The sequence below is a fragment of the Panthera uncia genome, chromosome X (genome assembly GCF_023721935.1).
Source record: "Panthera uncia isolate 11264 chromosome X, Puncia_PCG_1.0, whole genome shotgun sequence".
NCBI lineage: Eukaryota > Metazoa > Chordata > Mammalia > Carnivora > Felidae > Panthera > Panthera uncia.
The window spans coordinates 78,831,945-78,859,652 of NC_064817.1; the positions used below are offsets into that span (position 1 = coordinate 78,831,945).

Here is a 27,708-nt window from a genome sequence, read left to right on the forward strand (position 1 = left end):
ATCATGACCTGAGGCGAAATCAAGAGTCAGACGCCTGGGGCGCCTGGGTGGCGCAGTCGGTTAAGCGTCTGACTTCAGCCAGGTCACGATCTTGCGGTCCGTGAGTTCGAGCCCCGCGTCAGGCTCTGGGCTGATGGCTCGGAGCCTGGAGCCTGTTTCCGATTCTGTGTCTCCCTCTCTCTCTGCCCCTCCCTCTCTCTCTGCCCCTCCCTCTCTCTCTGCCCCTCCCCCGTTCATGCTCTGTCTCTCTCTGTCCCAAAAATAAATTAAAAACGTTGAAAAAAAAATTAAAAAAAAAAAAGAGACGCTTACTTGACTGAGCCACCCAGGTGCCCCAATAAATAAATAGACTTTAAAAAATTAAAAAAAAAAAGAAGAAATAACTTAAAAAGAAAAAAAAACGATGCTATATGCTATCTACAAGAGACTGCCTTTATATACAAAAAGAGAGAAGTTGAAATGGAAAAAGTTGCTCCATGCAACAGTAAGTAAAGGAGAGCTGAGGTGGCCATACCTAAATCAGATAAAACAGATAAAATGGACTGTAGGTAAAAAAAAATGTTGCAAGAGGCAGAAAAAAATCATTAGATATTGATATAAAACATCAATTAATCAAGAAGATATAATACTTATAAACATATGCACCAAACAAGAGACCTGACATATGTTGGAGCACCAAACAAGAGACCTGACATATGTGGAGCACACATTGACTGAATTGAAGGGACAAATAGACAGTTCTGCAAAATAGTTTATGAATTCAATATCTCACTTTCAGTAATGGATAACACATCTAGACAGAAGACCAATAGGGAAATAGAGGATTTGACTAACACTATAAATTGACTGGAACTAACAGACATATATAGAACATTTCACTCAACAACACTGGAATACACATTATTCTCAAGGGTTTATGGAACATTCTCCAGGAAAACCATGTTGGGTCACAAAAGTAGTTCTCAATAAATTTTAAAAGATTGAAATCATACCAAGTATCTTCTCTTGACCACAATGGAGTGAAACTAGAAATCCATAACAGAAGCAAACTGGAAAACACACAAATATGTGGAAAATGAACAATACACAGTTAAACAACCTATTGGTCAAAGAATGAATCATGAGGATGATTTAAAAAATACATTTAGACTATTGAAAACAAAAACATACATACTAAAACTTGTGGGACACAGCAAGCAAAAGCAGTGCTCAGAGGAAAATATATTTATTAGTCAAAAGGTATATGAAAATCAAAATCACAATGACATGCCACTTCACACCCGCTACAATGGCTGTAATTTTTTAAAAAGTGTTGGTGAGGATGTGGAGAGATTGGAACTCTTGTACACTGCTGGTGGGAATGTAAAATGTTTCCACTGCTGTGGAGAATGGTTTGATGGTTCCTCACAAAATTAAACACAGAAGTACCATATGACCCAGCTACTCGACTCCTAGGTATATACCCAAAAGAATTGAAAACAGGTGCTCAAAAAATTCCTGTACATGAATGCTCATGCCAGCTTTATTCACAATATTCAGAACGTTGAAACAACCCATATGTTCATCAAGAGATGAGTGGATAAACAAATGGTGGTATATACATACACTGGAATATTATTCACCCAGAAAGAGGAATGAAGTACTGAAATAGGCTTCAATGTGAATGCACTCTGAAAACATTATGCTAAGTGAATGAAGCTGGACACAAAAACTCCCATATAGTATGATTCCATTTATGTGAAATGTCCAGAAGAGAAAATACATAGAGATAGAAAGCAGATTGTTTGCCTGGGGCTGAGGAAGAGGAGGAAATGGGAATAACCGCTTAAAGTGTATGAGGTTTCATTTTGGGGTAATGAAAATACTTTGGAGCCAGATAGAGGTGGTTTTTTGCACAGCGTTTTAAATGTACTAAACACCAATGGATTGTTCACTTTAAAATGATTAATTTTATGTTTGTGAATTTCACCTCAATTAAATAAAAGGCATCACTACAAATTCCACAAAACCTGAAAGGATAAGAAGTAATTATAAACAAATCCATGTCAATAAATTTGACAGCTAATCTGAAATGTATATAAAGTGTGTCAGCATTATGATTCCCTTTATATAAAACCGTGTGTACATATGCTTATGTGTGTGTGCATTTATGAGTAAATTGTTCCAAATGATTCTGTAGAATGGCTATGCCAATTTACATGCTCAGAAACAACGTATGAGAGTAACTGTTGCCCTCCCCATTTCAAAAACAATCTTACAATTCATACCTTTTCCCTCAGTGTTTACATGTCCAAAAACTTGTCCTGAAGGACAGTTTGCACACAGACATGTATATGAGGAGGCAAACAGCAGGAATAGCATTTGCCCAGGATCATGGGACCAAGGGAATTGAGGGAATTGGCAGCAGAATGAGTGACTGAGGGACTGGGACATCTGAGCTGGCTAGAGAAGGAGACCAAGGATGTGGAAGCCTGATGATGTAGAGAGAGGAAGTAGAGGGGCCATGGGATGGGTTCCATGGTCCCTGCCCATGAGGGAACTCAGACAGCTTGGAGAGCCTAATTTGAGCCAGATACTGCAACTGCTCGCTAACACGTGAGAGAGCCTCTCTTCCTCATGATGTGGCAGGGAGGTGTGCACTGCGGACTCTGTCTTTGCACTTCTTGCCCTTGATCATTGAGGTGTTACATGGAATAACATGGAATTACTCCTTATGTAATAGCAGTTATTCCCTTAGTTCATATTTCCAAGAAATCCACACACCACTATATGGATTCCTCGTGTAAATGTACATGAAGAACTGAAAAGTAGCAAGTGGTAGGAAATAACTTATGTGAGACCTGATAATAGAGGCATAATTTGTAAACTGGTGGTACCTCACCTGTGTCATCACTTATAGGACGGCAACTTGAAATCTGGTACTGTTATTATACTATTATACTGTTATTCATGTACCACAATTATTTTAATTTCAAAAATTTCAAAAGTGCCTGCTGGTGGTCTAAAGTTCCAAACGTTACAGAAGTGTGGAAAATAAATTGCACAAGTGTCCCTTTCAACTCTTGCCTGCGATTCTGTACTTCTAATTGCCAGTCATTGGGAAAGGTCTCACAGGACTGGCCATAACGTGAGACTGGGTGCTATTGTTGTCTATCTGGAAGTGAAACTAAATGCCTGAACCCCACCCCACCCCCAAGCTCGTGGACACAGAGCACCCTTGTCAGCGGTCTGAGAAATGCACTGGGCAGGCAGGCTGACTCTCCCTCACTCTCAGGTGCTAAATGAGATTTCCTCCACAGTGCACCGTCAGAAAGGGGGAGGAGGAAGTAAAGTGGATGGCTGAGAAGACAAATGCAAGCATGGTGAGAGGTTTGAAAAGGCCCATTTCCCATTCACCTGTGTGCAAATCATAAAACTGTTGATGGTTTGCCTTTGAATGCATTCAAATGATCAGGAATAAGAAGTAAAATAGGTGAGTCCTCATCTTCCTTCCTTCCACAGCCCTCACTAGCCAGTAGGCAACCCTTGCAAAGCCCCTGTTATTCCAGGTCACATGCCTGCTTCTGCATGCCTCCAGGTAGAGCATCTGACCGAGCCACACTATTTCCAAAGGCCAATCCTTAAAAGCAGTGTGTGTCCCTTCTCATCAGAATTTATTGACACACTACCTATGAAGTCAAGCCTGGTGTACCTGCAAGGGGCCGCCAGTGTGAATAATGTGGAGGAGATGGCAGGGCCTCTCAGTCCTGGACCCATTGCCTCATGGTCAGGGCAGGGGAAGAGCAACCTAGGACACACATTATACAACATGCAGCATCACTCTTTATTATGAAGATAAACAGCAATCATGAGTGGGGGAAATACACAGAACAACTAATACTTCAGGTGGTTATGTTACCTGGCCTGCTAGCCAAAGGTAAGTTTGGCTTCTTGGTCAGCCTGGCCTCCATCCCCAGTCATGGGCATGGCCTCAGGCTGGATAAAAGACAACCAACCAAGATGATGTGGACATCCAAGGCTTCTTCTAGATGATTTGTTTGAAGGCCTCCTCTGGGATCTTGCCCTCGTTCTGAAGGGAAGGAGTTGGGACGTCAGAAGAACCAGATCACAGAGTTTCATTCCCAGACCACCCAGCCTCCACCTTCTTGGCCTTCCTGAAGTCCCAGAAGCACCCATCTGTAATCCACTTAATGGATCCCAGACCTCACCTTGAGCATAGTGAAGACCTGACCAGCTCTGGTGTAGTTCCACTCATTGTCCTGAAGGCACCTGGAGTGGGAGGACAGATGACCTCCATTAGTACCACAGTACAGAGACGCTGACCATGCGACGCTAAATATATGCCACCTTTTTGCTGGTATTCATGTACCACCAGTATGAGCACTATGTGTAATGATGAAGAAAGACCTAGTGAAAATGTCTATCACATCTGACACAAAATGTCATGCCCATTAGACTTCAAAACAGAAAATTGGATTTCTCCAAAAGAACACAGGAACTTAATATATTTTGATAAAGAAAAACATTCAAGAACACAGGAGCTTAATATACATTGATAAAGAAAAACATTCAAGAGGATAGATGGAAATTTTAAAAGTACAAGTTTCCAATCATTTTTATTGAACTGTATAATGCACATACCATTTTTAAAATTGTTTTAATGTTTATTTATTTTTGAGAGAGAGACAGAGCATGAGCAGGGGAGAGGCAGAGAGAGAGGGAGACACAGAATGGGAAGCAGGCTCCAGGCTCTGAGCTGTCAGCACAGAGCCCCATGTGGGGCTCAAACCCACGAACCGTGAGATCATGACCTGAGCCGAAGTTGGATTCTCAACCGACTGAGCCACCCAGGCGCCCCGGTGCACATACCAGTTTAAAGCGTGCAATTCAGTGTTTTCTTAGTATATCCACAAAATTGCTCAACCATCACCACTATCTAATTCCCAAATAATTTTATCATCTCAAAAAGAAACTCCCTAGACATTGGACATGACTCGCTATTCCTCCCCTTTCCCCAGACCTTGGAAACCACTAATCTGCTTTTGGTCCCTGTGGATTTGCCTATGCTGGACATTTCATATAGATGGAATCACACACTATGTGACCATTTGATGCTTGCTTCTTTCACTTAACATAATGTTTTCAAGGTTCATCCATGTCATGGCATATATCAGAACTGTATTCTTTTTTATGACTGAATAATATTCTACCATATGGACATACCAGATTTGTTTAGCCATTCATCAGCTAAAGGACATTTTGGTTGTTTCTGCCTTTTGGCTATAATGAACAATGCTGCTATGAACATTCCCATACAAGTTTTAGAGTGAACATATGTTTTCACTTCTCCTGGTAAATCCTTAGGAGTGGAATTACTGGGTCATATGGTAACTCCATATTTAACATTTTGGGGAACTGTCAAATGTTTTCCCCAACCACTGCTCCATTTTTCATTCTCACAAACAAATACATGAGAACTCCGATTGCTGCACATCCTCACCGACACTTGTTATCACTCGTTTATTGATTAAAGCCATCCTAGTGGGTGTGAAGTAGTAACTCACTGTGTTCTTTTTAAATTTAATTTTTTTATTTTTTAAAATTTACATCCAAATCACTTAGCATATAGTGCAACAATGATTTCAGGAGTAGATTCCTTAGTGCCCCTTACCCATTTAGCCCATCCCCCCTCCCACAACCCCTCCTGTAACCCACAGTTTGTTCTCCATATTTATGAGTCTCTTCTGTTTTGTCCCCCTCCCTGTTTTTATATTATTTTTGTTTCCCTTCCCTTATGTTCATCTGTTTTGTCTCTTCAGGTCCTCATGTGGGTGAAGTCATAGGAGTTTTGTCTTTCTCTGACTAATTTCACTTAGCATAATACCCTCCAGTTCCATCCACGTAGTTGTAAATGGTAAGATTTCATTCTTTTTGATTGCCGAGTAATACTCCATTGTATACATATACCACATCTTCTTTATCCATTCATCCATTGATGGACATTTGGGCTCTTTCCATACTTTGGCTATTGTTGATAGTGCTGCTATAAACATGGGGGTGCATGTGTCCCTTTGAAACAGCACACCTTTATCTCATGGATAAATGTCTAGTGGTTCAATTGCTGGGTCGTAGGGTAGTTCTATTTTTAGCTTTTTGAGGAACCTCCATACTGTTTTCCAGAGTGGCTGCACCAGCTTGCATTCCCACCAGCAATGCAAAAGAGATCCTCTTTCTCCACATCCTCGCCAACATCTGTTGTTGCCTGAGTTGTTAATGTTAGCGATTCTGACAGGTATAAGGTAGTATCTCATGGTGGTTGTGGTTTGTATTTCCCCGATGATGAGTGATGAGCATTTTTTCATGTGTTGGTTGGCCATCTGGATGTCTTCTTTGGAGAAGTGTCTATTCATGACTTTTGCCCATTTCTTCACTGGATTATTTGTTTTTTGGGTGTTGAGTTGGATAAGTTCTTTATAAATTTTGGATACTAACCCTTCATCTGATGTGTCATTTGCAAATATCTTCTCCCATCCTGTCGGTTGCCTTTTAGTTTTGCTGATTGTTTCCTTCACTGTGCAGAAGGTGTTTATTTTGATGAGGTCCCAGTAATTCATTTTTGCCTTTGTTTCCCTTGCCTCCGGAGACGTGTTGAGTAAGAAGTTGCTGCGGCCAAGATAAAAGAGGTTTTTGCCTGCTTTCTCCTCGAGGATTTTGATGGCTTCCTGTCTTACACTGAGGTCCTTCATCCATTTTGAGTTTATTTTTGTGTATGGTGTAAGAAAGTGGTCCAGGTTCATTCTTCTGCATGTTGCTGTCCAGTTTTCCTAGCACCACTTGCTGAAGAGACTGTCTTTATTCCATTGGATATTCTTTCCTGCTTTGTCAAAGATTAGTTTGCCATACATTTATGGGTCCATTTCTGGGCTCTCTATTCTGTTCCATTGATCTGAGTGTCTGTTCTTGTGCCAGTGCCATACTGTCTTGATGATTACAGCTTTGTAGTATAGCTTGAAGTTGGGGTTTGTGATGCCTTCTGCTTTGGTTTTCTTTTCCAAGGTCGCTTTAGCTATTCGGGGTCTTTTCTTGTTCCATACAAATTTAAGGATTATTTGTTCTAGCTCTGTGAAGAATGCTGGTGTTACTTTGGTAGGGATTGCATTGAATACGTAGATTGCTTTGGGTAGTATCGACATTTTAACAATGTTTGCTCTTCCTACCCAGAAGCATGAAATCTTTCTCCATTTTTTTTGTGTCTTCTTCAATTTCTTTCATCAGCTTTCTATAGTTTTCAGTGTATAGAATTTTCACCTCTTTGGTTAGATTTATCCCTAAGTATTTTATGGTTTTTTGTTCAACTGTAAATGGGATCGATTCTTTGATTTCTCTTTCTGTCACTTCACTGTTGGTGTATAGGAATGCAGCCGATTTCTGTGCATTGATTTTATATCCTGAAACTTTGCTGAATTCATGAATCAATTCTAGCAGTTTTTGGTGGAATCTTTTGGGTTTTCCATATACAGTATCATGTCATCTGCGAAGAGTGAAAGTTTGACCTCCTCCTGGCCGATTTTGATGCCTTTTGTTTCTTTGCGTTGTCTGATTGCAGAGGCTAAGACTTCCAATACTATGTTGAATAACAGTGGCGAGAGTGGACATCCCTGCCTTGTTCCTGACTTTAGGGGGAAATCTCTCAGTTATTCCCCATTGAGGATGATATTAGCGTTGGGTCATTCATATATGGCTTTTATGATCTCGAGGTATGCTCCTTCTATCCCTACTTTCTTGAGGGTTTTTATCAAGAAAGGATGCTGTATTTTGTCACATGCTTTCTCTGCATCTACTGAGAGGATCATATGGTTCTTGTCCTTTCTTTTATTGATGTGATGAATCACGTTAACTGTTTTGTGGATATTGAACCAGCCCTGCATCCCAGGTATAAATCCTGCTTGGTCGTGGTGAATAATTTTTTTTTTAATGTATTGTTGGAGCTGGTTGGCTAATATCTTGTTGAGGATTTTTGCATCCATGTTCATCAGGGAAATTGGTCTATAGTTCTCCTTGTTAGTGGGGTATCTGTCTGGTTTTGGAATCAAGGTAATGCTGGCTTCATAGAAAGAGTTTGGAAGTTTCCCTTCCTTTTCAATTTTTTTTTGGAACAACTTCAAGAGAATAGGTGTTAACTCTTCCTTAAATGTTTGGTAGAATTCCCCTGGAAAGCCCTCTGGCCCTGGACTCTTGTTTTTTGGCGGAGTTTTTTATTACTAATTCAATTTCCTTACTGGTTATGGGTCTGTTCAAATTTTCTATCCCTTCCTGTTTCAGTTGTTAGTGTATATGTTTCTAGGAATTTGTCCATTTCTTCCAGATTACCCATTTTATTGGCATATAATTGCTCAAAATGTTCTCTTATTGTTTTTATGTCTGTTGTGTTGGTTGTGATCTCTCCTCATTTATTCTTGATTTTATTTATTTGGGTCCTTTCATTTTTTTTTCTTTTTGATCAAAATGGCTAGTGGTTTCTCAATTTTGTTAATTCTTTCAGCAAACCAGCTTCTGGTTTCATCGATCTGTTCTACTGTGTTTTTGCTTTCGATAGCATTAATTCCTGCTCTAATCTTTATTATTTCCTGTCTTCTGCTGGTTTTGCATTTTATTTGCTGTTACTTTTTCAGAGCCTTAAGGTGTGAGGTTAAGTTGTGTATCTGAGATCTTTCTTCCTTCTTTAGGAAGGCCTGGATTGCTATATAGTTTCCTCTTATGACTGCCCTTGCTGCGTCCCAGAGGTTTTGGATTGTGGTGTTATCATTTTTATTGACTTCCATATACTTTTTAATTTCCTGCTTGATGAGCCCATTCATTCTTTAGTAGGATGTTCTTCAGTCTCCAAGTATTTGTTATCTTTCCAAATTTTTTCTTGTGGTTGATTTAGAGTTTCATAGCATTGTGGTCTGAAAATATGCAGGTATGATCTCAATCTGTTTATACTCGCTGAGGGCTGATTTGTGTCCCAGTGTGTGGTCTATTCTGGAGAACATTCCATGGGCACTGGAGGAGAATGTATATTCTGCTGCTTTAGGATGAACTATTCTGAATATATCTTTTAAGTCCATGTGGTCCAGTGTGTCATTCAAAGCCATTGTTTCCTCATTGGTTTTTTGATTAGATGATCTGTCCATTGTTGTGAGTGGGGTGTTGAAGTCTCCTACTATTATGATATTACTATCAATGAGTTTCTTGATGTTTGTGATTGATTTACATATTTGGGTGCATCCACATTTGGCACATAAATGTTTACAATTGTTGGGTCTTCTTGGTGGATAGACACCTTGATTATGATATAATGACCTTCTGCCTCTCTTGATACAGTCTTAATTTTAAAGTCTAGATTGTCTGATATAAGTATGGCTACTCCAGCTTTCATTTGTTGACCATTAGCATGATAGATTGTTCTCCATCCCCCTATTTTCAATCTGAAGGTGTCTTTAGGTCTAAAGTAGGTCTCTTGTAAACAGCATACAGATGGATCTTGTTTTCTTATCCATTCTGTTACCCTATGTCTTTTGATTGGAGCATTGAGTCCATTGACGTCTACAGTGAGTACTGAAAGATATGAATTTATTGCCATTATGAAGCTTGTAGAGTTGGAGTTTCTGCTGGTGTTCTCTGGTCCTTTCTAATCTTTGTTGCTTTTGGTATCTATCTACCTATCTATCTATCAATATAGATATAGATATACATATCGATATAGATATAGATATAGATATAGATATAGATATAGATATACATATCGATATCGATATAGATATATATTTTCATCTTTTCTCCCCTCAGAGAGTCCCCCTTAAAATTTCTTGCAGGGCTGGTTTAGTGGTCACAAACTCCTTTAATTTTTGTTTGTCTGGGAAACTTTTTATCTCTCCTTCTATTTTGAATGACAGCCTTGCTGGATGGAGAATTCTTGGCTGCATATTTTTCTGAATCAGCACACTGAATATATCCTGCCACTCCTTTCTGACCTGCCAAACTTCTGTGGATAGAGCTGCTACAAACCTGATCTGTCTTCCCTTGTAGGTTAGGGACTTTTTTTCCCTTGCTGCTTTCATGATTCTCTCCTTGCCTGAGTATTTTGTGAATTTGACCATGATACGCCTTGTTGATGGTCGGTTTTTGTTGAATCTAATGGGGGTCCCCTGTGCTTCCTGGATTTTGATGCCTGTGTCTTTCCCCAGGTTAGGAAAGTTTTCTGCTATGATTTGCTCACATAACCCTTCCAGCCCTATTTCTCTCTCTTCCTCTTCTGGGACCCCCATGATTCTGAAGTTGCTCCTTTTTAATGAGTCACTGATTTCTCTAATCCTTAAATCATGCTTTTTTGCCTTAATCTCCCTCTTTTTTCCTGCTTCATTATTCTTTATAAGTTTGTCCTCTATATCGCTGATTCTCTGTTCTGCCTCATCCATCCTTGCCTCTGCTGCATCCATCCTTGATTGCAGCTTAGTTATAGCATTTTTAATTTCATTCTGGCCATTTTTTACTTCTTTTATCTCTTCAGAAAGGGATTCTAATCTATTTTCACCTCCAGCTAGTATTCTTATTATCGTGATTCTAAATTCTGGTTCAGACATCTTGCTTGTATCTGTGTTGGTTATATCCCTGGCTATCATTTCTTCATGCTCTTTCTTTTGGGGCTAGTTCCTTCATTTTGTCATTTTGAAGGGAGAAAAGGAATTAATGAGGTAGAAATATTAAAATCTAAAAAAAAATTAAAAATATTAAAATTAAAAATTAAACACACACACACACACACACACACAAATTGAACAAATGATTCTAGACCCTAGGTGTGTTTTGGTCTTGGTGTTGAAAGTGGTTTGACAGATTATTGGGGAAAAAAAGGTTGGGGGAAGAAAAAAAAGGAAATCGTTTGAAAATTTGAAAAAAATGAATACACTGAAGTAGACTAAAATAGATGATGGGGGTAAAATATAATTTGAAAAAATATACACAAAATAAAGAATATAGCAGAAAAAATTAAAGAAAAATATTTTTAATAAAAATTAAAATGAATATGATTTTTTTAAATTTTTCTGTATTCAAGAAAAAACAGAAGAAACTAAAAAGAGAAAAAAGGTAAAACAGAAAAAAGGAAATCATTTCAAAATTTGAAAAAGTGAATGCACTGTAGTGGACTACAATAAAATGATGGAATTAAAATAGAATTTGAAAAAAAATACACAAATCAAAAAATATAGTAAAAAAATTAAATAAAATATTTTAATAGAAATTGAAAGTAAAATACAAGTTTTTCTCTCTGCATTCAAGACAAAGAAAAGAAACAAAAAAGAGAAAAAAAGAAAAAGAAAGAAAAAAATAAAAGGAATTTTTTTGAAAATTTGAAAAGGTGAATACACTGAAATAGACTAAAATAAAATGATGGAAGTAAAATAGAATTTGAAAAAAATTACACAGAAGTAAAAAATATAGCAATAAAAATTAAAGAAAAATATTTTTTATAAAAATTGAAAATAAAAATGATTTTTTTCTCTTTCTGTATTCAAGAAAAAGAAAAAAAAGTGTAAAGGAGGAAAAAGAGGAAGAAAATTGAATAGATGAACCTAATAGATTGAAGTAGGACTGAAATTACTTTGTTTTCCCCTAGAAGTCAGTCTATGTAGCGCTTTATAGTCCATTAACTAAGCCGGCGGTGAGACTTGTGCTCTTGAAGAGCGAGGTTGGCCCAGTTGGGCGGGACTCAGTGTAACAGCTCCGCTTTCCACTAGATGGCACTGCTAGCCTACTGGGGTGGATTGTTGTGGCGCTTGTAGGTGTGTATGCGCACGTGCGGGAGCGGTGAAAATGGAGCCACCCAGCTACCCAGTCTGTTTTTCCCTATCAGCAATCATGCACCCATCCTGTCTTCAGCTTTCATCCACTCGTGGCTTTTTCACTCTCCGTGACCAGGCCCCAGGCAGTACCTCTCTCCTGAGTTTTGTCTCAGATGCGGCTGTTTTCTCCGGCCCCTTACTTCTGAAGGACAGCGGCTTTGACCCGTTCCGCCCCTCTTTGGGAGGGTCTCACCGAGCAATGGCCGAATTTTGGCTGCACCTAGGAACGCTTGCTGGACCCTGCTGCTGCCGGTGCCCCGAGACTGCGGCCAGGTGCCAGCCCACCCCAGGAAAAGCTTGTGAGATAGTGTAGCAGCAGCGTTTCAGGAATTATGTAAAATCACAACACACATCTGGCACCAGGCTTCACCCTTAACGACCTTGTTCCAGCACCAGTGAATGTGGCCATTTTCTGTGGTCTACTGGGACCAGGTGGCTTCAAACAGTCTCTACCAAATGTCCTTCCAGCAGTGGAACCTCTTTTCCCCGTGTGGACCGAGAACCTCCTGGATCCCACTCTGTTCCTGGGGATTCGCCCTTCCCACCAGAGCACCGCCAGGTATCGAGCTGAAGAGTTGCAGACTTTGCGCTCCCCTTGTTTACAATCTTAATGGAATTTAAACCCTCTCCTTTCTCCTTTCTCCCTTTTTAGTTTAGTCCCTGCGGCTGTTTCCAATTTTCCACTTTCTCTCCAGCTGCTTTCGGGGAGGGGTACTTTTCCCGTATTCTCCTCCCCCCTCCCCAGTCTCCACCCTTCTCCGCCAGCAAAAGCCATTCCCTACCCTCTGCGGCTTCTCGCTCCCCAAATTCACCTCTCTGTGCCATGTACCTGCTGAATTCTTTGGTTCAGGTTGTGCAGATTGTTGCATTAATCCTCCAATCAGTTTTCTAGGTGTGTAGGATGGTGTGTTGGTCTGGCTGTATTTCATGGACGCAAGACACACAAAAAACTTCCATGCTGTTCTGCCATCTTGGCTCCTCCCTCACTGTGGTTTTTACTCTGCATTTCCTTAATGACTAATGGTGTTGAGAGGTGTTTCATGTGCTTGTTGGCCCCTTGTATATCTTCTTTGGAGAAATGTCTATTAAGACCCTTTTTCCACTTTTTAAATTGGGTTGTTTGTCCTTTTATTGTTGATCTGCAAGGGTTCTTCATATATTCTTGTCAGATATGTGATTGGCAAATATTTTCTCCCGCTCTGTTGGTGGGATTTTTACTCTTTTGATAGTGTCCATTGTTGCACAACACCATTTAATTTTGATAAAGTCCAATGTATCTATTTTTTTCTTTGGTTGCTTGTGCTTGTGGTGTCATATATAAGAAACACTTGTCTAATCCATGATGACTTACGCCTATGTTTTCTTCCAAGATTTTTATAGTTTTAGCTCTTACCTTTAGATCTTTCATCCATTTATAGGCTATGTTTGTACATGATGTGAATCAGGGGGTCAAAATTCCTTGTTGTGCATATTTCTATCCAGTTGTCCCAGCACCATTTGCTGAAAAGACTATTTTTCTTCCTACCAGATTTTTTTCCAACACTCTAATTTGACAGTCAACTGGCCATAAATGTGAGGGTTTATTTGTGGACTCTCCATTCTACTCCATTGATTCATGTACCGTCCATCTGCCAGCACCAGTCTTGATTACTATAGCTTTGTAGCAAGTTTTGAAATTGGGAAGTGTGAATCCTCTAATTTTGTTCTTCTCTTTCAAGATTGTTTTGGCACACTTACGTATGAACTTTAGGATAACTTTGTCAATTTTTGCAAAGAAGGACTTTGACAGGCATTGTGTTGAATCTGTAGATTTCTCTATTACTGCCATCTTAACAATATTAAGATATTTAGCAATATTCCAACCCCATGGAATCGGGGTGTCTTTTCATTTATTTAATTTTTTTCAACAACGTTTTATAGATTTAGGAGTATAAGATTTGTGTTTCTTTTGTTACATTTGTTCCCACATATTTTACTACTTTGATGCTATTGTGAATGGGCTTGTTTTCTTAATTTCATTTTTGGACTCCTCATTGCAAGTACATAGAAATACAAATGAGTTTTGTATATTGGCCTTTTATCCTGCAACCCTGCTGAGTTTGTGTATTAGTTCTAGTAATTTTTTTTGGTGGATTATTTCAGATTTTCCATGTATAAGACAATCTCATTGAGCATTATACTGTTTTTAAAATCTTCACATGTATAATAGTATGATTCCTTTTCCACAGGTCCACTTTTTTTTTCTTTTGGAAGCTACCTCTCCAAAAAGTTATTTTTCCAAATTTCCTGTGAGTTTCTTTGATTCACTGCCTCCCCCCTCCCCAGGTTGCTGTCCAACCCACCCTTATTCCCATGAACACCCAACACTCACTTCTGAGACCACTCGAGTTTCATCCCAGACTGAGTGGAGAAAGCCTGCACCATTTCCTGCTGCTCCTGGGAGAGAGTGGGCATGGAGCTGGAGGTGGGTGTAGGCACTCGGATGGAGAATGCACTCTGAGTCTCACTGGGGGTGGCTTCTCTCACAAACAGCTCATCATTCACGATGCATATACTGGAGGGAAAATGTGCCCTCAGGCAACTGAATGGATGTATAACTCCACATCCCTAACAATGATCTCACTCCCACTGCCACTCAGCAACCAGATTCCTTCCATACCCCTACTGTGCCTGTCCTCCAGATTGCTTGGCTGGTACCTCTACCCCTGCCAAAGAGACAACCATTGCAGAGACTATCTACCAGCCTCACTAGATATGTACTTACCCTGCAGCCCAGGGATGAGTTTACACTCATATTTATCCCTTACAATAGCCCAAGGGAGTGTACAGTCTAATCCCCATTTTTCAGGGAAGGCAATGAGTCACAGAGAGGTCATGTGACTTAACCAAGGTCATACACACCTAGAGAATGCTGAGGTCAGGAAGAGAACTTAGTGCTCTAACTCCAGCACTCATGCTCTTAACCACCAGACTAGACTGCTCCTTGGATATCTACCTGTTGGCTTTCCACAATACTTAGAAAACCAAGACGTCTACACCACCATGCTCCCAAACCCCTGGGCCTGGGCTGGGACAGGCATTCCCACCTACAACATAGTACTCACCTGGAATTGCTGGCAGGGGTAACAATGAAGGTCCGGGTGAAGGCACGAACAGAACCCTGAGATCTTCCTTCCACTTCAACAACAAACAACAATACTCCCTTAGAGTCACACATGCTTCACATGCTCACACAGTGTTCTCCAGTCAGGGTATGCCTTGATACTCATGCTGGGAGGGACAATTGTTCATTGGGATCCATGGTGTCTGGTATGGAGATGGCAACAGTAGGAGCAATCTGCTCCCAGTGATAGGGCCACTACTATGTCACAGGTGCTGTGACAAACTCTTCACAAGTTCACTTAATTCATTTTTCGCAGCTGCCTGAGAGGTGGGTATTATTAGCCCCATTTTGCAAACAAGGAAACTTAGAGGGTAAGTAACTGCCCCAAGTAGTTCTCAGAGTAAGGATCGAGATGACAGCTATCAAACTCCACAGACTGTCCCTAGTGCCAAAGCTGTGTGGGGCATACAGGCATAGACCCAGCTCAGACCAGGGTGGTTTGGGGGCAGAGTGGAGGCAGGAGAACACAGCGGGAATAGGAATGGAAGGAAAGGGATCAGGGAAGCTGGGAGAGTTATCAGAGGGAGTTCAGCCAGGGGGGAGGGAGCACTGGGGCATCTGGAAAGGGGCTCTACACACACTCACCTTCCTTGAACACCCCATTGACAGAGAAGCAGAGCATCATCTCCTAAAAGGGAAGACCCCAGGTGCTAAAGTCACCTAAACTTCCTACCCAACTGTGGCTTTCTAGGACTGCCCTTGGGAGGAAGCAGGTGCTCACCGTCTGGAACCACATGTCCACCACAAAGGAGCTGAGGTCATGCTGAGTTTTGGGCAGCATACCAAGGGAGCACACGATGTCACGTTTTGTATGCTTCAGCAGCTGAACCCACAGGTCTACGGGAGGAGGAGAAGCAAGTGAAGGTCAGGGCTTGCCACACCCTGGGCCCTATAATTACTCCTTCCCATCCCCTTTCCCTGCCCAATCTTCCCCCATCACACCCACAGGGGTCCTTGAGCTTCTTCATATTCCTGCTTTCCTTGAAGTACCCACACAAGCTGCTTCTAGGAGAGAAAGAGGAATAGGAGGTGATGGTCTGGCCAGTGTGGGTGTTTCTAGGAGCTGCCCTGTGTCCACTGGGGAGCCACATGTCCCAGAAGCAGAGTCTGAGCTTTGCTACTCACAGGGCTTGGTCCTCCGGGTTGAAGGGAATGGTCAGGGAGAAGCAGGCCTCATGATGGTAAGCACCGAGGAGACCCTGGTGGTCTCCAGAGTCGTACATCAAGTAGTACCTGTGGGGGAGTAATAAGGACAGTCTGTGTCTGTGGTCTGGACCCAAAGTGGGATTTTGAAGACGCAGTCAGCAGTCCTGAGCTTGGGTGGCCTCACCTATCCTAGCCCTCCGCTTCCCTAGATTCCCAGGTGTACTTACTGCTGCAGGAATTGCAAGACTAGACTCTTCAGTGTCTCAGATCCTTTGTAGCTTTCCTGGAATCAAAAGACTTTTGAGACTATGTGGCTGATAAAGCTTCCCTCGCAATACTCCAAATGTCATTTGATCATTTTTCCTCACCTTGCAGGGCTTTATTAAGTAGGGTGTGTCAGTATCAACAGTAACTGGTGGGGATAACTCCTGGCCATCCTGGAGAGGGGAAGAGGAAGTCAGCAGTGGAGCCCAGGGAGGTGGCCCTGGATGTTCAGGGTTGAAAAGATGAGCCCAAGAGAGGGTGAGGGTAAGAGGTAAGCTCTGAAAGGGCACTGGAATTTACATGAACAAGATTACAGTGGGTGTCTTCATCACGAGGTCCTGGAAGTCTCTATATGCAACGCGCATGCGCGCGTGTGTGTGCGTGTGTGTGTGTGTGTGTGTGTGTGTGTACACGCACGTTTGTGGACATTTTTTCCAGAGAGTATACTCATGTCTTTTACAGGAGTCCTGGTCCCCTAAAATGGGTAAGGGTATGACACAAACATATAATCTAGGTAAGACCCAAAGGGCTTGAGGGCAGGTGTGGAGGTGATCAATGTTAGCAAAAGACAATGATGAATGTAGGCACTTACCAGACGTAACAACTTAGGAAAACAATCCTTGATGGCACTGTCCAAAACCAAAAATAGAAAGAAGTGACTGATAGGTCAGGATTGCAAAGCCTGCCTCCTTCCCTTCCCCCCTACCTCCTCTCCTTCTCCTTTCCACTGGGTAGCTCCCACCTAGACTGCCCTCACGCCCTTCTTCAGTGACAAGAAGCAACCTTTGGAGTCCAGGGTCCACGGCTACCTTCCCTTCCCTGCCTCCCTTCCTTCCTCCAGGTCCCCACTGAAGGCTCTGGAGAAAAGAGGGAATGGGGTGGGAGCACAGGGCTCTGCTACCTCACTAAGGTCCCAGCATTCCTCAGGACCACGACACCCCCAGGGATGACCCAAGATGCTGAGGCAGGGAGGTGAGTGAGGCAAGATCCAGGTGGCAGGGAGAGAGAGAGAGGGGGAGGAAGACAGAAGATAGGGTGAAGGTAGGAGGGGAGGGGGGACAGAGACATAGGGGAGTAGAGACAGGGGAGGAAGAGAAAGCAAAGCAAATGAAAGGAAAAAAAAAAACCTCTACTATGGTGGTGGGGGCCAGGGAGGAAGAGAGAAGAAGGGGGAAATGGCTCCCCAGCTGCAGCCCTTTCCTTCATCTTCTCTGGCTGGCCCTGGCAGCCAAGGTAGAGATGGAAAAAATGCAGGTGTTGGGCTGGGGGCCCATTGGATGCTGGTTGAAACTTTGTCACCTGTGTGAACTCAGCTTGAGTTGGGCATGGGGAACGAGGCAGCCACGGGGGCAGGACACCTTCCCCAGAAGGAGTAGAGGGTCAAGCCCCAGGTCAGCATAGGGCTGAGGGCCTGTGGCCCCTTCTTATGGTCACCATCTTCCCTTCTGATGGCACCTGTGCACCTGTGCCTGTCTCAGTCAGTTCCCAGCCTGAGGATTCATACTTGTGCTGGGCTACCCAGGGCTCCTCTGAAGGAACAGCTAGGATAATGTGACGTGTTGGGGGGCGGTGGGTGGGGAGGGTGCAGTGCCTCTGAGAGTCCTGTCCTTCTGTCTCCTCAAGCACCTCTGCTCTCTGCCTTCCATTCCTGCTTCAGGAAGCCTCTGCTCATTGGCAGTCTCAGGCCCCTTGACTCAGGCAACTCCGGTTTCTCCCAAGGAAGGCCAAGCTCATGGCATTGGGTCAGAGGAATGGATTTCATCATGGCAGCCATTCACAACCTCGACCCTCAGCATGGGGCAGGAAAGCCACCACAGCAGCCTGAGATTTGAGGGGGAACCATTCTGGAGCAAGGGAAGGAGGTCTCCTCTCAGAACCAGGGAGGGAAGTGCCATCTCAGCAGGAAGTAGGAAGGCCTGTCCCAGCCTGATGCCCTGGGCTGGAGGAACCTTTTCAGTCCAGGGCACCAGAATCTGGCTCAAGGTTGATTACTCCTGGCCCTGGTAAGGAGGAGAAGCCCTTCTTCCTAGAGAATATGCTTGGAGGGCATGCTAATGAATGCTTAATGCAGAGAGGTGGAAACAGACCCCAGAACAGGAAACAGGTGACCAGGTCAGAGGAAGGAAATTCCTTACAGGTGAGGGACACATAGAGAGGAGAAGGTGGAGCCTAAGGTCCTTCCAGAGGACCAGGGTTGCAGCTTCCTGCATACATACATTCTCAGGGACAGTTCAGGCTCCCAGGGGGCAAAGGTCCCCAGGCAGGGTGAGAAGGGTTCACACTGACCTTATGTAGGTGGACTGGTCTGGGAAGGTGTTGCACAAGGGGTTCCCGTCTAGCCAAAGTTCCTCAAGCTTCAGCCCTTTCATCTTGTTTAACTCCCACACCAAGGTCAGCTGAGAAATATGGGGAGGAAGCTGGGAAGGAGTCCCAGGAAAAGAAAGACACGCAGGCCCTTGCACCCCCAGCCCCCACCTTTCCACATAGGTACCTTCTCTTGCCTCCTGTCATCACTCAGATGAGCACTACCACCCACCGTCACCCCCAACTTTGATCTCGCTCCCTCTTCCCACCTCATTTTTGGAGAGGTTCAGGATCTTGACTGTGGGGACCATCTGTATAATGTCAGACAGGCCATCCAGCTGGTACAGTTTGTTGTTGCTCAAGTTCAAGGACAACAGCTTTTGGTGAAGAAGAGTTAGAGTGACAGTTACTATCTAGGGCCTCAGAGACAAATCTGTCCTCCACCCCATGAGTTCCACCCCCTACTATTGATAAAAGCACTGGGACTAAGGCCTTACCTCAGGGAAATTCTCTTCAATGATCTGCAGGGTGGCAGCCATGCAGTTTCTTCGATTCAGGATTATATCAATATCGTGGCCCACCAAGTCTTCAGGAAGCCAAGAGGAGGCAATCAGAAGGCTGAGAGTGGTCCAGGGCCAGCACCAACCTCTCCCCACATTACCATTCCTCAGTCTCCCTCCCAGGCAGATCCCTGTGCCCTCACCTGCCCTAGCATTACTGCTATCAACTGTACCTGGGTCAAAGCGGAGACTCTGAAGGTCAAGAGCTTCGTGGAAGACATCATAGCGTTTGTGCATGGTCAGCTGCAGAGAAAGGCAGAGAAAGCCACTCTGAGGCTCTGGTAGGGATAGGGAAATCGGGGGCTGGAGGAAGAGGGGGTGGGTCTGGGTGTGGGCACACAATGGGCCTTGAGTCTGCATTACCTTTAGCTGCTTCATTTCTTTTGGCTTCAACTTATACCGCACAGAGTAGGGTACATTAGAGGCAATGACAAAGATCGATATCTGCAGGGAGGTCAGGTGCTCAGGTAAGCACCAAGAACCCTGATTTCAAAGAAGACCACCAGACCCTGGCCTTTCCTCCCACCCCGGGGACTAGGTACAGGTAATGCCCTCAACACATACCTTTTGGTTCTCCTCATCACAAATCTTGTAGCTGACATCTTTCAATGCAGAGGCAATGCCAGCATCCTGGACAAAGAACCGAGCCTGGTTTTTCACGTAGTGAAACTACAGGAGAGGGAAGCAACAATAATTTTGAAGGATAGAGTCTTCCTGCTTAGTGGGTTCCTCCCAGTCCCCCCCCCCACACTTCCCTTTGTTCACTCATCTGGCTTCATCCTCCCTTACATCCACTGGAGTGAAAGGGACACTGCAATGGTCCTGGATTGAATTCACTAGCCATGTCTTGTCATACTTTCCCCCATAGGGAATCTAAAGATGAAAAGAAGGGATGGGAGTGAGGAGAGACAACATGGAATTAAAGCTGGAAAACAGACCCAACGGTGTTCTTTTCCAACCCTCTACTGAGCTGTACAGGGCTTCTAAAGAAGAGACCACTAGTGTTATTTCTTATTTTTTGCGAAATATGGATTTCCTAAACCCTCTTTCTCTCCATTGGAAAGATCTCCTCCAAATAATTGATGTAAGGTTGTTTAATGTGGTCTTCCTTTTGTAGGGTTCCAGGATATTCTATCTAATGCAGATCTTGCCAAGACACTCACGGTGATCTTGAACCAGCTCCCTGGGGTTCCATCTTGTGTATTCTCCCCCATTTGTCTCTTCAGAAGTTTTCTATCTCTCCACACAGTAATATGGATATGGCCTTCATTATGCCATTTTGCTCTCCTCTTGTTGCGTCGGGTGCTATAGGAAGTGCTGCAGAGGGTAAGTGGAGAGGGGGAGGGTGGCCATAAATGCTAAGAAAGTCTTTGTCTATACACCCTCACCTCTCTGTCACCAGGACTACAAGTAGGATTGCTCAACCATTATTCCACTTCTAGCGTTCTTCAGTTTTCCAGTGAGAGAAGAAAAAGAAGACCAAAGGGGAGTGAAAGGGTTGCATAGTCCCAGGGGCTGCTACATGCAAACCAGGATGCCTGGTCACTTACTGTCTTACTTGAGGGTACGCCTGGATATCCCTCATCATCACAGTTCCATCATCCTCCTGGCACTGTGAAAGCTGAGGCTCACATCCATCCTGTTCATCATGGGGATTCCTCTTGCCAAAATTACCTCGGAACGAACTCCAAACTTTCTTGCGTCCTTGATGTGAACTACCACCACCATTGTGTTCTCAAAAGGGGAACAAAAATACAAGTTTGAAGACACACCAGTGGTCCACATACCATGTACCACATCTTAGGCTAACACCATGGTAGGGCAAGCAAAATGTCAACCTGCCCTAAGGGTCCAATCCCACAAATCCCAGAAAGGAAACTCCTCTGCTTCTCCGGATAGGAGAGCCTTATTGGACAGATGGCACTATCAGGGGAGGAATCTTGGGGGAGGAGGAGGACATGACCGAGGAGGAGCAGGGGAAGAGGACACTGTATTGAACCTTTTAAAGAATGATGCAGGATTTATTTTAAAAAAACAAACAAGGCAAGAAAACAACAGAGATGTGTGCATCCATGGGTTAGATTGGAAACCAGCCATACATCAGGAAGACATCTGAATTGTCCCTTCTCTCAGGCTTAACAACCACACCAATACCACAGAGGCAATCTCTCTCGCACTTCGCAAATATAATCAGCCACCAAACTGAGCCCACTGACAATCAGCAAGCTGCATTTCCTTTGCTGGTGTAGTACAAGCTTTAATGTCAGGTGAGACTGACGTAACAGCCTCCTAAGTTGTCCCTCTCCCTCCAGACCTGCTGTCAATACTCAGTTTGAAATATCCAGAGTAAGCTTTCTTTTTTCCCAGCCTGAAATACCTTCAGCTCAAGAGACAACTTTTCCTAAACTCAGCTCCTCTATAACAAGGATCTAAATGACAAACTGGAGCGGCGCCTGGGTGGCTCAGTCGGTTGAGTGTCCGACTTCAGCTCAGGTCATGATCTCACAGTCTGTGAGTTCGAGCCCCGTGTCGGGCTCTGTGCTGACAGCTCAAAGCCCAGAGCCTGTTTCAGATTCCGTGTCTCCCTCTCTCTCTGACCCTCCCCCATTCATGCTCTGTCTCAAAAATAAATAAAACGTTAAAAAAATTTAAAAAAAATGACAAACTGGAATGATAAGTCAACTACCATTTCCAAGTGTGTAGGGATTCTTCTTTTTTTCCTTCTATTATTTCCAACTTAGGTTCATTATAGTCAGATAATGCACCCTGTGTGGTTTCAATTCTTCTAAAATTTGTGGAGGTTTGTTTGGTGGTCTAGAAGATGATCTAGCTTGATGAATGTTACATCGATATTGGGGGGGCGGAAATGCACTCTGCTGTCATTGTGTGGAGTGCTCTATTTATGTCATATAGATCCTGTTAACTTATTATGTTATTCAGATGTCCTATATCCTTGTTGGTTTTGTCTCTAGTAATTTTATCCCTTGCTGAGTGGGGGGTGTTGAAGGCCCCCAACTATAATTACATACGTGGTTATTTCTTCTTTCAGTTCTATCAGGCTTTGCTTCATGTACTTTGAGGCTCTGTTGTTTGGTGCGTACACTTTTAGGATCATGATGACTCCCCAGTGGATTGATCCTTTTATCATTATGTAAAGCCTCTTTCTGTCTCTTATCAATTTTATTTGCTCTGATGCCTACTTTATTGGACATTGTAGCCACGGGTATACTTAGACCATGTTTTGGTGGTATTTCACCCTGTATTCACCCCTAGTTGTTGTACTGATGTTCACCCCTTCCCTCACAAATACTCCCTACCAACATATATCATTCACCACGTAAATGATACATTTGGGAGTTTTCTGGCATCTACAGAAATATCAGTCCCAATTCCCTCTCCCACAGTGGATTCACTAAGGGTATTTTATTTGTACCATGTTAAACTGAAACACTGTACCAGCAGATAATAATACTAGTGGTTTGGGTGGGCAGTAGGGGGAGGATTAAGGTAACCAGACTGGTAGAAACCAGCTTCCTTTTGGATTCTAATATTTAAGGCTCTCTCGGTTTGTGTGTTGTACATTTTGTCCATGTTGTCTCAGGGCACACTTATGAGTAAAAATCTGTTCACTGTTGATTGCTCCCTCATGTAGTGATTACGACCAGGCCTCAGATTTACTCCTCTGGGAAGTCATTGCTTTTACTCTGTGGCCTTGCTGTCAAGACAATCCTGCTACTCACAACCTTTGGGACTTCTCCTGTGTGGCACTGGAAGTGGAATTAAACATGGATAGAGCATTTGACCCAGAAATGCCAATGGCTCAGTCCTCAAAACTTGAAAGCAGCCTGGAGTGCTCTCTCACACTCCATATCTAACTGATCAGGAAATTCTTTCGCCCCCTCTCTCCAGTACATCCAGAATCTAGCCACTTCTTACCACCACCATTATTACCACCACCCTGGCCAAGACACCAACATCTATCTATCTCCTGGATTATATTGCCTTCCAGCTGGTCCCTCTACTTTCATCCTTCCTTCCTTACCATCTGTTTTCAGCCCAGCAGCAGAGCATAAGTCAAATCATTTGACTCCTCTGCTCAAAACAATGTAACAATGGTTTGATGTCATCAACATGTTAAAAGACCATGAGTTCATAATGACACTAAACAATAACAACAACAAAGAGGATCCTTATTAATGACACTTGGAGAATGGCAGGAAACCAACCGGTTTTCCTGAAAATCCACCAATTAAAGGAAAAACTTAAATATTAAAAGGAGGAATAAGGGCCTGTGGTCAACGTATGGTGTATAGGGGCATCAGAGTCATTTTTGAGAAGTGACATTACTTCAGAAATAACATCGACAATGGGAAAGTGTAAAAGCGAGCTAGCTAACACCTACAGCAATCCCCAGACCAACCAGCTAAGTTGGGTGCCTAAACAGGGACACAGTCCTCCCTCATCACGGTGATTCAGACCAGAGCAATCTCGGGCATAGCCTTGTTTTGGGAATCTCACAGGACAGTGGGCACATGATTGAAAAGCCAGAGAAGGGGCGACTGGGTGGCTCAGTCGGATAAGCATCCGACTTCGACTCAGGTCATGATCTCACGGTTGGTGAGTTCGAGCCCCGCGTCGGGCTCTGCACTGACAGCTCGGAGCCTGGAGCCTGCTTCTGATTCTGTGTCTCCCTCTCTTTCTGCCCCTCCCCTGCTCGTGCTCTGTCTCTCTGTCTCGCAAAAATAAACATTACAAAAAAAAAGCCAGAGGGACCACGTGCACACACACGCGTGTGCACATGCATATCCACTTACTGAAGGTTTGCATCTCAGCACGATCCCCGTCTTGCCGTCGCTCTGCCAGAATCAAAGGCAATAACAGGAGTATCACAAATCAGTTGGTACCTCTCACCCAGGCTGCCTGAGTTACCCCTCAAGCTCCACCAAGTATCAACTGATCCTCCCATGGAGAAATGGTCGTGAGTATCCTTTATGACATCATGTGTGTTCACATGGCTACTTCCTGTGTCAGTTTGGAATTCTGCCTACAACATTGCTAGGCCACTGATCACATGGCAATGCCATCGCTGCTATGGTAGGGAAAGAACAGGATGGGAAGTAAATGAACACTTGCCCTGAGGCAACCAACATTTGCTCAGTGTTGGGCAGACTCATTAGATTTCTTTGACCTCCTCACAGAAACCCCATGATGACTCTATCCACAGTCCCTTGTCAGACCACGAATATTAGGCCCACAAGTGTTATGTCCATTTCCCAGGATTTCTCAGCCAAGTCTGTGGCAGAACAGAAATTGTGTCCTCACTATTGGTCTGCCTCAACATCCTAAGGGTTCCTCCAGCTACTGTGCTGGTTCTATTTTAATGGTGAACGTTCAGGTCTCCAGGACAGATTTCTGTGAGCAGACTAGGGATGATGGTTTGTGACCAAGAGCTGGTCACTCCTGCTTGGGGGTTGGGGGTGGGGGAAGGGTACAGGTGCCTTGGACCAAGTGGAGAGATCTGTCTTTAACTAGATGGAGAAATCTGTTCAGATCACAGGGTTTGCATGTTGAGTCACTTTGAGCTGACAGTGTCTGGCATATAATGGGGCCTAATTAGTATTTGTTAAATGAATGTAGACAACAATGTAGATTTGGGATCAACAAAGCCACTTTTGAGAATCCATACATCTCAACCATTTCTACCCACATCTATTTATTCCGGGCGGGGGGAAGGACTACAGAACTGTTTCATAACCTGCTTGTAAAACTAGCATATGTTGAATTTTACTTTTGAAAAATTAGTATTTTTCATTGTGTACAGTTAGAAATAGAGCTAATTACTCCCCCCTCTTGATTATAGCTAAGACTACTGATTTTCTGATCTTGGGAAAGGGAGGCTTTTGAAAAGTGGTGACAGAAATGAGGAGAGGCTTTCCTTAAATCCAGCAGAGATAGCTTCCTGGGTGTCTGTTTTGTGTAGGAAGATTGTTCTGGACCTATATACATGTCTGTGGGTGCTCAGCTTGGTGACAGCAATATCGTCCTTATCTCAGAGGAAAGTAAGTGTGTGTGTGTGTGTGTGTACTCGTACGTGTGTGCATGCGCGCATGGGCATGTGTTAATATTATCTGCTTTACATTTGTATAATTAGATTACATATACATGTATTTCAAATCATGTTGGAAAATGCATTGCCACAGAAAACTGGACCCTAATGTACATTTTCTTTTCATGTATTATGTATTATATATGGCCAATTTTTGCTTCTTGTATTTTTTTAATGTTTATTTACTTTTGAGAAAGAGAGAATCCCAAGGAGGTTCCGTGCTCAGCACAGAGCCTGATGCAGGACTCAATCCCAGGGCTATGAGATCATGCCCTGAACTGAAATCAAGAGTCAGATGCTCAACTGACTGAGTCACCCAAGCGCCTGTGCTACTTGTTTTTAATATGCCCTTTACGTTTTTTGTTTGTTTGTTTTTTGTTTTTTGTTTTTGTTTTTTAGGGGCATCTGGGTGCTTCAGTCGGTTAAGCATCTGACTTTGACTCACGTCATGGTCCCACAGTTCGTGAGTTGGAGCCCCACTTCAGGCTCTGTGCTGACAGCTCAGGATCTGGTGCCTGCTTCGGATTCTGTCTCCCTCTCTCAATCCATCCCCTGCTCACACTCTGTCTCTCAAAAATGAATAAACATTAAAAAAATAAGGTTTTTTTACATCTTCGCATTTTAATATTTGAATTGATTTTCAAATTTAAAGTACTAGCATTCTCTATAAAAGGTATTTCTAATTGTGGGGGACAAATGGCCCAGTGAAGCATGGCTTGAGATTTAGGGCAGTTTCAAGATTTGAGTCCATGCTCTATGGCTTCCCAGAAGAAGCACATAAATGTTTTAAATTATAAGAGGCAATTTCCTAAGAGACAATTTCCTAATATATTTACACCAATATATTTCTCTACTAACAGTGCAGGAGAGTCTACACTATGCTCAAGTATTCAAAAGGCATTTAAGTGGCCGACTCTTAATTTTGGCTCAATTTATCATCTCACGGTTCATGAGTTTGAGCCTGTGCTGACAACACGGAGCCTGCTTGGGATTCTCTGTCTCCCTCAGCCCTCTCCCCACACGTGCTCATGCACATTACATTCTCTCTCTCTCTCTCTCTCTCTCTCTCTTTTAAAAAAAGTCACTCTTATCCTTTGACCCAGACATTTCACTGAAAAAAAATTAACATTTATTTATTCTTGAGGGAGAGAGAAAGACAGTGCAAGCAGGGGAGGGGGAGAGAGAGAGAGAGGGAGACACAGAATCCGAAGCAGGCTCTAGGCTCTGAGCTGTCAGCACAGAGCCTGATGTGGGGCTTGAACCCACAAGCTGTGAGATCATGACCTGAGCCGAAGTCGGATGCTTAACCAACTGAACCACCCAGGCACCCCCAGACATTTCACTTTTAAAACTCACCATACAAAATATTCTTTGCTGAAATATATATACATATAATATATACTTCATAATACATATATATATATTATATGTATATATAAATACATATACATACATACATATATATAATATATAATATATTTTATATATATATATATATATATATACATACACATATATCATACATGTAATGATATGGCTGTGCTTAACAGGCCCTTTTATTCCCATTTTTACACCATTTTTATTGAGCTATAATTGACATAGCACTGTGTATGTTTAAGGAATACAGTATTATTATTTTATTTACATAAATGATTACCAAATTACCTTAGTTAACATCCATTATCTCATATAGATACAAAAAAATAAATAAATGAAAAAGACATGAAAGATATCTCTTTGTGATTAGAACTCTCTTAACACCTTTCAAATATACCATAAGGCAGTATTAACTATGATCCTCATGTTGTCATATCCCTAATACTTATTTTTCTTATGACTGGAAGCTTGTACTTTTTTCAAAGTTTTTATTTGAATTCAAGTTAGTTAATGTACAGTGTTATATTAGTTTCAGGTATACACTATAGTAATTCAACAGTTCCATACATCATCTGGTGGTCGTCATGACAAGTGCACTCCTTAATCCCCATCACCTACTTCACCCATCCCCTCATTCACCTCTCCTCTCCTAACCATCAGATAGTTCTCTATAGTTAAGTGTCTGTCTCCTGCTTTGTCTCTCTCTCTCTCTCTTTCTCTTTTCTCTCTCTCTTTCTCTCTCCCCTCTCTCAGTTTTCTTTTTTTTTCCTTTTGCTTACTGGTTTTGTTTCCTAACTTCCACATATGGGTGAAATCATATGGTATTTGTCTTTCTCTGACTGACTTATTTCACTTAGCATTATGCTCTCTAGCCCCAACCATGTTGGTGCAAGTGGCAAGATT

At 42.8% G+C, this 27,708-nt stretch overlaps 1 protein-coding gene across 2 annotated transcripts; it reads right to left on the bottom strand.

Annotated features, from left to right (window-relative positions):
- Positions 1-3,832: 3,832 nt before the first annotated feature.
- Positions 3,833-24,296, bottom strand: LOC125931837 (nuclear RNA export factor 2-like). 2 transcript variants are annotated; one of them, XM_049644089.1, is made up of 21 exons: positions 24,137-24,296; positions 20,873-21,056; positions 20,486-20,639; positions 20,112-20,195; positions 19,887-19,991; positions 19,686-19,766; positions 19,496-19,565; positions 19,260-19,348; positions 19,032-19,139; positions 18,745-18,854; positions 17,051-17,087; positions 16,563-16,631; positions 16,422-16,477; positions 16,174-16,281; positions 15,995-16,053; positions 15,770-15,885; positions 15,634-15,676; positions 14,990-15,062; positions 14,257-14,439; positions 4,209-4,269; positions 3,833-4,069 (listed from the first exon to the last, which is right to left on the bottom strand). In XM_049644089.1, exons 1-21 carry the CDS (start codon positions 24,147-24,149, stop codon positions 4,025-4,027), a joined length of 1,848 nt encoding a protein of 615 aa, XP_049500046.1. In that variant the 5' UTR covers positions 24,150-24,296; the 3' UTR covers positions 3,833-4,024. The 2 variants fall into 2 exon arrangements, with proteins under 2 accessions (XP_049500046.1, XP_049500045.1); XM_049644088.1 differs by having other exon boundaries at positions 18,745-18,875.
- Between the last annotated feature and the right edge of the window lie 3,412 nt (positions 24,297-27,708).

Bases quoted from the DNA above. Each gene is read 5' to 3' on its own strand.
- LOC125931837 (XM_049644088.1), bottom strand. The intron at 19,566-19,685 runs GTAATGCAGACT...CTTTCTCTGCAG, and splicing joins AAGAAATGAAGCAGCTAAAG to CTGACCATGCACAAACGCTA. The intron at 17,088-18,744 runs GTCAGTGTGAAC...GGTTTTGGACAG, and splicing joins GACCAGTCCACCTACATAAG to TGCCATCAAGGATTGTTTTC.